General features: G+C 35.8%; 1 protein-coding gene across 1 annotated transcript in view; it reads left to right on the top strand.

The window, feature by feature from the left end:
• The window catches only part of LOC128018859 (voltage-dependent R-type calcium channel subunit alpha-1E-like), a 133,203-nt gene that overhangs the window by 103,255 nt on the left and 17,472 nt on the right, over positions 1–12,476 (top strand). The window contains exons 21-30 of the mRNA XM_052604682.1: positions 3,602–4,420; positions 5,204–5,457; positions 6,301–6,409; positions 6,499–6,628; positions 7,676–7,735; positions 8,627–8,733; positions 9,025–9,036; positions 9,150–9,246; positions 10,351–10,511; positions 10,706–10,840. Coding sequence (XP_052460642.1) covers positions 3,602–4,420; positions 5,204–5,457; positions 6,301–6,409; positions 6,499–6,628; positions 7,676–7,735; positions 8,627–8,733; positions 9,025–9,036; positions 9,150–9,246; positions 10,351–10,511; positions 10,706–10,840 — 1,884 coding nt within the window. The remainder of the gene's footprint in view (positions 1–3,601; positions 4,421–5,203; positions 5,458–6,300; positions 6,410–6,498; positions 6,629–7,675; positions 7,736–8,626; positions 8,734–9,024; positions 9,037–9,149; positions 9,247–10,350; positions 10,512–10,705; positions 10,841–12,476) is intronic.

Genomic DNA, 12,476 nt, shown 5'->3' with positions numbered 1-12,476 from the left:
AGTGACATTGTGATCTTCTTTTTATTATATTCATGTGGTGGCTTAATGAGGGAAATATTGTGTTGCCACATGGAGTTCTGGAGAAAAAAAAATAATCATCCCAGATTCCTAGATAAACTTCTAATGGTAAGTTTTTTTACTGTGATTAAATTTTTTAGAGGATGCATGAGAATTTTAGTACATAGTATATATCTTTCTGGTTTAAAACATTAATTTACATCTCTTATATCATTCTTACAGTTTAAGTTGAATTGCAACATAATACATCATTTCTTGTAGTTGCTAGCCATTTGGAAATTTGATTTCCTCAAATCCAGTTTTTATTCTCATTTGGTGCTTGGCAAATGTAATATTTGGACCCTGTGAAAACATTTCTTGTAATATATATATTTAGATACATTTTTTTGGCATGCTCGCAATTTGAAATAACTAATAACTAATGTTTGTCATGAATGTTATTGTATAGAAAAGAGGCTTTACTGTCATTATTGTCCTTATTGAGAGACGAATATAATACGTTTGCTGGACAATTACTGATTACAAAACCAAACAAACAACATTGTCTATGAGACAATGTAGGCCATGTCTTTGTCAGAATAAATTGGTATGATGTGAATACCACAGGGTCTCTTCTCTACTGCATTTTGGGAGATAATGTGAGAGAGCTGGTTGTCAGTGAACTCAGTCTGGAAATTGTGGCCTGTGGCATTTGGATCTTGCATGTTTACTTCAAAGATAAAAAAGGCTGTTGCAGCATGTCTGCTACTGCTTGACGAGACCTGGGAAATGAATGCATGCCTTCAGTTAGCATGAACACTGTGGACGTCCTACCTGCAAAATGCATTTGTATGACCAGCTGACTACTAAAGAAATGAATCAGGGTGCTCTCTTTTTCTGATATTGTGTGCTTATGCATATGGATCCCATTTTTATGTCTTATATCTGTTATATATGTTTCTTACTGTCTCAGCATTTCAAAATGTTTCAGAATACTATATTTGTTGCTTCTTATCTAATATATTTACCATCATGTTGTCATGTGACGCTTTGCTGCCCTGCTACACAGCCCAAAACTTAAAACATTTAGTTTATTATCAGCAATAGTATAAATACAACATGTTAAATGTTAAATATTATGTTAAATATAAAAATTGGCTGTAGTAGAGCATTGAAATGCTACTGAAAAACAGTATTTGTCAGACTTCAGTCAATTACCTTTTTGGGCTGTGATGCTTGGCTTGTTTTGTCCTTGTTCTTGAAAGCACTAATGTCTTGTTTTCAACCAATCGCTCATTGATTACACGGACCACACAAGAGTACAAGTACCAGTAAGTAATAGTCTGTTTTATTTCAATTTTAACATTAAGCCCTGCCTAATTTATCTATCTGGGTGAAGCTTTCTGTTCCACCATCTTTATCAAATGCCTGATTTCACATTTTCAAGTCTGATCTTTGGTTGGAATTTGATTTCTTGCAATTATAGTTCCTACACTCTTTTTTCTCTCTCCATTCTGGATCAGCTCTATTTCCAGTTTTTCTGTTTCGTTTTACACTTTGATATTGCAACTCTATCCAGTTGTTTTCCATCTCTGCTGTCCTTAAAAGCTGGACCATGAATTCCTGTCACACAAAAATACAAAGTCATGAAAATAAGAATTAATGGACCCTTTCTACCACATGTTATAGAATACCTGTTAACAGCAGTTTGTTAGATATTTTGCCCACAGATACTTCAGTTCTCATATTCAGCTACCCTGCTGACCTGACCAGTACGCCTGGTCACAATGATGTTGTTTTTTTTGATGCTGGTGCTCTTCATATTTTAGTAAAATGTACTTGTTGACCAAGCTGACAACTGAATTGTCTGAAAGCCAGTGGTTCTCAACTGGTGGGTCGCAGGTTTGCTCGGGTATACACTATATGCATTATGTATTTAGAATGTCAATATAAATAGGCTTTTCAAAATGTATGGGCGACCACCGAAATTCAAAAATGACATTTCCCTTACATTCAACTTCCAAAGGTGCATTCATCTTTGCCATGTTACGTACATTTAGCTGTGTAGTGCTATGTGCTGTATTAATAAAAACATAAATGTCATTAATAACACACACTAACACTGACAAGCTATGCAATATCGCGTTCATAAGCGAATCCAATTCATCTAATGAATGTGATATTGCATAGCTTGTCGGTGATCTACTGCTCTGTGTATGAAATGCTGCTTCATCTGAAAGCATGTAATGGAGATTTACAAGTACCGATAATTAAGGGAGACTTGTGTTTGTCGCAGTTTGGAAAAAAAGGTAGAAAACATGACCTAATAACTCGGCAAGTATAGCTTTTTGCATCAAATTAAAAATGTACTTTTCAATATCGACCACATACAGTACTGATTTTGGAAGAAACTTTTTTTTAAATGTCGTTTAGCGCGTTTTGGAACCAAACTCTTTGTCTATCTATCCATCTATCTATCTATCTATCTATCTATCTATCTATCTATCTATCTATCTATCTATCTATCTATCTAGCTATCTATCTATCTAGCTATCTAGCTATATATATATATATATATATATATATATATATATATATATATATATATACAAGTTGCACACAAGTACTGTGCAAAAGTCTTAGGCCTTAGTATTTTCACCTGCAAAAAATGCTTTTGAGTCAGTTTTTTCTATCTTTTGCTGTAGTGTGACAGTATTAAATATCAGTTTAAATTTCCAAACATTATTTTTGCCATTAATTGTAATGATCCAGTGAGATTTTTGTTTGCACAATGAGTCTGACTACAGCCAGTGCTCCACACAGAGAATAGATCTCATCATCATCCAGTCTGTCTGGAATGCCATGAAGAAACAGAACAAACTAAGACAGACTAAATCCAGAAGAACTGTGGCAATGTCTCCAAGACACTTCACGAACCTACATGCAAAGCTACCTAAAAAAATGGTCACACCAAATGTTGTTTTAATTTAGTCAAGTTAATAGAAGTTAATTAATAAAATCTATTTATGGCATTATTTTGACAGCATCCTCGCTTTACAGCATTTTTACACAAGTGCTTAAAACTTTGCACAGTACTGTAGCTTTGCAGGTTTCTTGAAGCATTTTGGAGAAATTACCACAGTACTTCTCGATGTAGTCCGTCTCAGTTTGTTCGGTTTCTTCATGGAATTCCAGACAGACTGGATGATAATGAGATCTCTATGTGGAGCACTGGCTGCTGTCAGACTCAAAAAAAAATATGTTTGGAAATGTAAACTGATATTTCCTACTGACACACTACAGCAAAACATAGAAATAACTGACTTAAAACCATTTTTTGTTGGTGAAAATACTAGTGGCCTAAGACTTTTGCACAGTACTGTATTATATATTTTATGCAGTCTTTTCTCTCACTTGATGTCTGATGCAATATAGAGCCCTGATGCGAAACCAACTGAGAACCACTGGACTAAGTTGGTCTTTTCAGAAGGGTAGAAAGGGTTTTGTTCTGCTTACGAGTGATAATGTTTTTGTTGTGGCATGGCTGTTTAAACATTTAGTTTGCCATCCAGTCTTATTGTGTGTCCTTTCTCTTTTTCCTCAGGAGGAGGAGAAGGCCCTACCTGTACAGGAGGCGTGCAATTCACCGGAGCCGTGCAGCCTACTCCTTTGAGGATTCAGAGAGTCTGGCTGATCCTCGTCCACTCAATACCTCTAACTCTTTCATGTCCAGGAGAGAGAGAAGGAGAAGACTGACCATGTCAGTTTGGGAGCAGAGGACCAGCCAGTTGCGCAGACACAGACAGATGTCAAGCCGTGAGATCCTTTTCAACAGCCCCAGTGAGGAGAACGATGGACCACTTGCCTGCCTATCCCAGAAGCCTGGGATATCTCCGTCTAACAGCAAGCGCGGAACCACAACAACCAACACGATGCCGGAGGCTACCTTAGAGCCACCCATGGCTATGGACATGCCCTTGGATGAGCAAGCTCTGTCCATTCCTATTCCTGAACCCCCTTTAGCTATTCCAATACCTGAGCCACCAATGTCTGTGGACATATCCCTCCCTGAACCCCCAGTGAAGCTGAACCTACCCCTAACAGAGCTGTCTGAATCAAAGACCTCACCCGAGGGCACTCTGGACATCAACAACCATTTCCCCAGACTGAATGGAAACAGGCGTCAGCGGGCAGTCCGTAAGTACAGACCTCCCGTGATAGGGGACACACTGACCCCAGATATGGGGCCCAGGCCCCGACGCCCACGTCACCGTGAACCTCAAACAGATCCCAGAGCTAAAGAAACACAACAAGGAGATGGTGGTGTTGACAGTAGAGAACAAAGGCCATGGAATAATGGAGATGAAAAGGATTCAAATAATGATGGACAGATCCGTCCAGATGGCAGGATGCTTGAACAGAGGTAGTTTAATTATTTATTTTGATTTATATAATTGTCACTTTATATAGACAACTGTTCAAAAGTTTGATGATAGTATTTTATTTATCTAAAGAAAAGTATTTGTATTTATCGAGGACACATTACATTGATCAAAAGTCATTTATGATATTACAAAAAAATATTTTATTATTTTACCCCTTTCGTATTTAACTGCATGTGTGCTCAAATATATGAGGAGCTACTAAGAGAGAACATGTGATCTTGTGCTGACATGAAATAAACTTAGACCTCTTTGTATTATTATTATGCTGACATGAGGAGATATAGACTAGCCATAAGTGGCCTGAATGATATGTATTGTTTATGGAAACCTATATAAAGAGTGTGCAGGCAGAGACATGGGAGATTTTCTGCAGGGTCTCTCGGCTTAGTTATTTTTTTATACTAAAGTCTATCTTCTGGCATCAAAACCTCAAGTCTTTGAAAGTGGTTTCTCAGAGAAGCGATGAAGACTGGAGTTATGGCTGCTGAAAATTCAGCTTTGCCATGCCAAACAAACATGAATGTCATGTTAACCACAGAACCTATCTTACTCATAAATAAAAATCTGCTGTTCCAAAACCCATTAGAACTTTGTTAGAATCATGACTGGACAGCTCTATTCACATCACATCATGGTGACATTTTATATTAATTTCAAATGTATCTATCAATTTTTTTTTTTTTTTTTTTGGCCAAGTACACGATATTCTTTGTTGGAGTACTGGAGAAAGAAATTCTGCTATATTTTCTCCCCTTCCACAGGCAGAACAAACCAGACAACTCTGAATCATCAGAAACCAAACCAACCAATTCCCCACGCAAAATACCACCTCAGGACTCAGAACCTGCAACTCTACAGCTCACTGACAGCACACTCCAGCAGTCCCCACAGGTAACTTTGGAGACAGATAATAACAACCACGGATGCTTGAATCAGGAGAAGTCCTCCTTCAACACCAGCATCATGACAGAGGTCACCGACACTCGGCTATCCATGGAGCTGACCTCCATTACAGGTTTGAGCATCCCTGCACCTCTGATGACCCTACTGATAAGACCAGCTAGACTGACTGTTGTTAGTGCTGGATTGGTGCTGATCTAGCTACAGGAGACCAAAACCAAACTGTGCACTAGAAATGACATGGCCATAAACATGCTCTTTTTGGTGAAGCTAAAGCCTAATAGTCACACAATGAGTTTCTTTCTTATATTTGACTTGTGACTTTGACTCCATTGTATTTCTAATGCTCAAAAAGCTTATGTTCTTATATTTATAGTCTTACATTTTTTCATGAAGATTTTTAGCAAATGAATTATTTATTTTATATATTCCAATACATTCTATAGAAAAGATCTATATTACTTAATATAATTCAATATTATATTAATATAATATCATATAAGTATATCTACATTATTTTCAACCTATATAATATCAATGCAATCACTATATTAGTAATACTGTGCAACAAGCTCATAGTTATCTTCATTTAATGAGTCATACTGAGTTGAAATAAACATAAAAATAAAAATAAGAAAATTGTATTTTATATATATTTACATATATATATATATATATATATATATATATATATATATATATATATATATATATATATATATATATATATATATATATATATATATATATATATATATATATATATATATGCATTTACGTATGTAAAAAATATATAAAACTGGTAGTTTCCAGTGAAGTTTCACTCCAGTGTCTGTAATACTTTTTTTGCAACAAACTCTCAGCTTTCTTCTTTTACTGAGTTATACTAAGTTGAAGTAAACATAAAGATCCATCATGTAAAAGCTCCCAATTTCTAATATATACGTGGATTTTACAGGTAATAGTAAAGACATAGAGGCCTTAAAACCAGAGAAAGAAGATGAAACCCCAGATGCACCAGAAGCCCCTCCACCTGTCAGCATGTTCATCTTCAAACCCAGCAACCCGTAAGGCTGAATGTTTATGTAGCCAGAGCTGTATTCTATATTTGATTAATATTTTATCACTTTAGATCTATTTAACATCTTTTTCACAGGATCCGCAGGGCCTGCCACTATATTGTCAATCTTCGTTATTTTGAGATGTCAATCCTTCTTGTGATCGCCGCCAGCAGTATCTCCTTGGCTGCTGAAGACCCTGTCAACACTAATTCGGACAGGAACAAAGTAAGACCCCCCCCCCCCCATTACCATGTCTCCATTTTTTTTAAATTGTGTATACAACACCCATATACAAACAATTCTGCTACAGTTCTTAGATGGTCTAAATAAGAAGTGCATTTATATTTTATTAAGTGCTTCTAAGGAAACTTATATAAATTGATGAGTATCGTTAACTTAGTTAATTTACCCATCATCCATCATTAGTTGTCATTAATATTTCTGGGTAATTCTCATGTTCTGCAGTATGAAGGGCTGTATCTAAAACTACTGTAAACAGTAATTTTCTAATACTTTTATAATGCATGCAAGTTTCATTTCATATTTCATATTAAATGATATACTTAATTGAATATTGTGATTTGAAAAAATTATTTGTCACCGAAAAAAATTTAATTCTGACCTAACATTTGTCATAATGCATACATAGGACATTTTATATAAAAATGTTGATTTAAAAACTCCCAAGCGTCATTACAAATTAAATATATGTATATTAAATAATAACAATATTAAACAATATTAAATAATTTATTTCCATGTACAATCTTTCAAATATTTTTTTATAATATAAATAAATACACCGTAGACAGATGTTTGAGGTTTTTTTGGCTCTGATAATGTTGCTCCCTGCTGGTGTTGAAATGTTTGGCATTTTTTGCAAGCTAATAGAAAAGGTTTTAAATTTCCCTAGTGACAGTGCAGCAGCTGTTGAAAACCACAGCTAATTACATGCTAAGACTCTTTCAGTAATAGATGATGAGATCTTGTGTCTGTGTAAATGAATTACAAAAACTATGTTTTAGATGCTGAAGAAGAAGCCTATTTCCCTTTTAGAAATGCACAAACTTGTATTTAAATCTATACATTGAGGGTAATGTTAGTGCTGTGACTTTGTGGGTAGATCCATCATGAGAATATCAACATTCTGGCTTGTTCAAATTTAGCAGACAATGGCAAGCGATGCTAATGTCTCTTGAGTCTCTTGTAATTGTGTGTTTGCTAATGCTGACATTGTAATGCTTTTTGGATTATTGTCTTTATGTGTAATAGGTGCTGCGCTATTTTGATTATGTATTCACTGGTGTCTTCACATTTGAAATGATAATCAAGGTAAGTTCATGGATTGTTCTGGTTTTAATGTATGTTCCTCAGTTTGCAAAATTAAACTTTGTGTGTGTGTGTGTGTGTGTGTGTGTGTATATATATATATACACAGTACAGAACAAAAGTTTGGACACACCTTCTCTTTCAAAGAGTTTTCTTTAAATTGTAGATTCACACTGAAGGCATCAAAACTATGAATTAACACATGTGGAATTATATATGGAATTATATACATAACAAAAAAGTGTGAAACAACTGAAAATATGCCATATTCTAGGTTCTTCAAAGTAGCCCCCTTTTGCTTTGATTACTGCTTTGCACACTCTTGGCATTCTCTTGATGAGCTTCAAGAGGTAGTCACATGAAATGGTCTTCCAACAGTCTTGAAGGAGTTCCCCGAGAGATACTTAGCACTTGTTGTCCCTTTTGCCTTCTGTCTGCGGTCCAGCTCACCCCTAAACCATCTCGATTGGGTTCAGGTCCGGTGACTGTGGAGGCCAGTTCATCTGGCACAGCACCCCATCACTCTCCTTCTTGGTCAAATAGCCCTTGATGCCTTCAGTGTGACTCGACAATTTTCATAGTCATGAAAATAAAGAAAACTCTTTGAATGAGAATGTGTGTCCAAACTTTTGGTCTGTACTGTATGTTAAATTAAAATTGATGTGGCCATGTTTGGTGACCCATACGTGGAATTGGTGCTCTGCCTTTATCCCATCCAAAGTGCACGCACAGTGAACACACACACCATGAACATACACCCAGAGCAGTGGGCAGACATTTTTTGCTGTGGCGCCCAGAGAGCAGTTGGGGGTTCAGTGCCTTGCTCAAGGGTACCTCAGTTGTGGTATCGGAGGTGGGATTGTCAATGATATGTTGTTATCATATCTTTCTCAGATGATTGAGCAGGGTTTGATCTTACATGATGGCTCCTATTTCCGTGACCTGTGGAACATTCTGGACTTCATAGTCGTGGTGGGAGCTCTGGTGGCCTTTGCTCTTACGTAAGTCAGATGAATGAACAAGTGTAATTTTGCATTTTGTTGTTAAAGCTGAAACATATGGATGAAGCTTTTTAGGTGCATTGCTCAAATGTTTTGTTATTCATCTTCCAATTCCATTAATGCTGTGTGATACCTACATGACTTATGTGAGCAAAACAAATAATGATGTTAGTTGATGCTCTCTTTACTGTGTTGTGAGTGTAAAACACTTCTTTGTTCATTGCGAAGCACTTTGATTCAGAATGCCTGTCTGTTTCTCATTTTTTCTCTGTGCCTCACGTTATCTGGCAGGAATGTGATGGGGTAAACACATTCTCTAGTGATTTTGCGCCATATAATAATAATGTGTGTGTGTGTGTGTGAGAAATAGGACAGTTTTGTGATTGTTTAGTTACAAATGTTTTCATGCTATACAGGAGTAACACAGGAAGAGACATTAAAACCATCAAATCACTCCGAGTTCTTAGAGTATTGAGGCCTCTTAAGACTATTAAAAGACTTCCCAAACTCAAGGTATGTGAACATGAAAGGAATGCACAACTGTTCAAAAGTCAGGGATCAAAAGGTTTGTTTGTTTGTTTGTTTGTTTTGAAAGAAATGAATACTTGTATTTTTTTGAATGCATTAAATTGATCAAACATGACAGTAAAGTGTTCCACAAGATTTCTATTTTAAATAAATGCTGTTTTAACTTCCTATTCAGCAAAGAATCCTAAAAAGCTGTTCATCAATAGCTTTATTCAGATATTCATTTATTAATCAAAGAATCCTATAAAGCTTTTTCTGATTCTGATTCTAAAAAGAATTATCACAGTTTCCACAAAAGTATTAAGCAGCACTCCTTTTTTTAAACATTGATAATAATAAGAGATGTTTCTTGAGCAACAAATGAGCATAGTAGAATTATTTCTGAAGGATCATGTGTTTTTTACTGTAACTTTGATCAAATAAATTCAGCTCTGGTGACCATAAGAGGTTTCTTTCAAAAATAAAGATTTTTGAAAATCTTTTTGACCCCTGCGTGTGTGTGTATGTAGGTACAAATCTTTGTTGAATTGTAAGATTTTACTGGATTAGGCAATTAGTTGAATACATGATTAGTCGAACAGTATGTGTGTATCTACATTGTTCATTATTGAATTATTTGAAATTGATTATTTTACAAATGTGGTCAGCAAAGCAGCAGAACAAGAACAAATAGGAGGGAAGGTGATGAAACTCTTTTGCCATGTGTGAAAAGACTGCATTAGTATTTTTAGTTCCCAGTCCTCACAGTCTGACAGAGCTTTCTCTCTGTGTGTGAGTGTGTGTGTGTGTGTGTGTGTGTGTGTGTGTGTGTGTGTGTGTGTGTGTGTGTGTGTGTGTGTGTGTGTGTGTGTGTGTGTGTGTGTCTATCTTGGGTTTGTGGTGTAAGAGGTGGAGAAAGAGCCAGCAATGTGTGGAAAAAAGAGGCAAAGTGATAAAGTGTGAGAGGCAGATTTAAACACAAAACAGTTGAAGTACTAAAATTACAACATAATAACATAATAATATAATAACAATATAATAATAAAGTTAAATAGAAATTATAAAATTGTCCATCTCTCACATTGTTCTTTCTCTCCTTTTGATTTGCAGGCTGTGTTTGACTGTGTGGTCACATCACTAAAGAATGTCTTCAACATCCTCATTGTCTACAAGCTCTTTATGTTCATATTTGCAGTAATTGCAGTGCAACTTTTCAAAGGGAAATTTTACTACTGTACCGACAGTTCCAAGGACACAGAAGACGAGTGCAAGTGGGTGTCCATTACATCTGCAATATAAATTCTAAATGTAATGCCAAAATCAATTTTAAAACTGCTCAGATATTATTCAAAACTAAGAAGACTTTAGAAAATGTCTTTGCTGCTATGAATAGAATAATTACATTTTAGGAGTACAAAATCCTCACTGTTTATTATCTGGAAAATGTTTTCTTAATGTTTTATAGGGGTTACTACATTGACTATGACAAAGACAAGAAAAAGGAGAAGCGAGAGTGGAAGAGACGTGATTTTCATTATGATAACGTCATCTGGGCTTTATTGACTCTCTTCACTGTATCCACTGGGGAAGGGTGGCCGCAGTAAGAGCCAACTTTATTATATATGTTTTCACACTGTATCATTTTGACACACTTATTAACACCTTAAGAAGATTATCATTATACTTAAACTTTTCTAGAAGCTGTGCTTATATTTGCATATTCAGAAACACCCATTTTCACCTTCTAGAGCAGTGCTTCTCAACCTTTTTTACTGCAAGGCTCCTCTCCATATCAAAACTGAAATGCAAGCATATTTTGTAAAAACATCGTTGCAGACATTCTTTACAACTTAAAATTACTAACTCTGCTCAGTTAACTAAACACACCAAAATACAAATGAAAAATAAAAATGAATGTGTGGGTTGACATCACCAGTGAACAGTTCCTCTATCAGAACAAGCAGTTGTGACTATGTTAAAGGGTTAGTTCACCCACATAGCAAATTTATGTAGTTGATACTTACCCTCATGTTGTTTCAAACCCGTAAAACCTCCGTTTATCTTTGGAACACAGTTTAAGATAATTTTGATTTAGTCCGAGAGCTCTCAGTCCCTCCATTGAAGCTGTGTGTACGGTATACTGTCCATGTCCAGAAAGGTAAGAAAAACATAATCAAAGTAGTCCATGTGACATCAGAGGGTCGGTTAGAATTTTTTGAAGCATCAAAAATACATTTTGGTCCAAAAATAGCAAAAACTATGACTTTATTCAGCATTGTCTTCTCTTCCGTGTCTGTTGTGAGAGAGAGTTCATATCAAAGCAGCTGGATATCCGGTTCGCGAATGAATGATTCAGTTCACCAAATCGAACTGAATCGTTTTAAACGGTTCGCATCTCTAATACGCATTAATCAACAAATGACTTAAGCTGTTAACCTTTTTTAATGTGGCCGACACTCCCTCTGAGTTCAAACAAACAAATTTTTCCAAATGGCTTGCCAAAGCAAACTCTTGGGAAAAGTTAATTCAGGCTGCAAAACATCTTCGTACTACCAATGGTCTGTGACTATTGCGTGATAGGAGGTGTGTGCTGAGGCTCCGCTTTCTTTCACAAGGAAATCTTCACTTGGTTCAATTGTCTATTGAGTCCTATATATTCGATATCAGTATACCACTGCACATGTATTTCAAACTTCGTTTTACCACAAACGAAGAACGAAAAAGAACTTCGTCTTGAGTATATTGGAGCCTTAAGACAAGTCATATAACACATTGCCAACAAACCTGAATGCTCAACAAGGCAAAAAGGGGTAGAATTGATGCATATTTGTCAGTGATACATACAAAAATAAAGCAGGTATGATTTCTGAAAAAACACTAATAAGCAATCTTTAAATAGTGTTTTAAATATGCTGTAACCTTTTGTTGTATCTGATATGCCAAAAATCATTGCTTGCAGCACATTTAAGTCACACTTGTGTGGATCCCATTACATTAAATTTATATCAAATCAGGTGACATGTTTGAACAAATGTTGCTAGAGCACTAACTTCACTTTTCTGAGCCTTTTTTTTTGTTGCTGTGATTTTAAACCAACTAGTCTATAAGTGATTTTAGTGTGTGTATGAAGTTAGCTCCCCTCTCAAGTTCGGACAGGTGTTCCATTCAAAGTGCATTTAAGTGTGCGAGACGTGAATTTACATTTTATTTATTTACTAAGGTATATGACGTCACAC

This window comes from Carassius gibelio, chromosome A8 (assembly GCF_023724105.1).
Source record: "Carassius gibelio isolate Cgi1373 ecotype wild population from Czech Republic chromosome A8, carGib1.2-hapl.c, whole genome shotgun sequence".
NCBI lineage: Eukaryota > Metazoa > Chordata > Actinopteri > Cypriniformes > Cyprinidae > Carassius > Carassius gibelio.
Note: the sequence above shows the minus strand (reverse complement) of the source record. Positions and strands in the feature narration are given on the sequence as shown.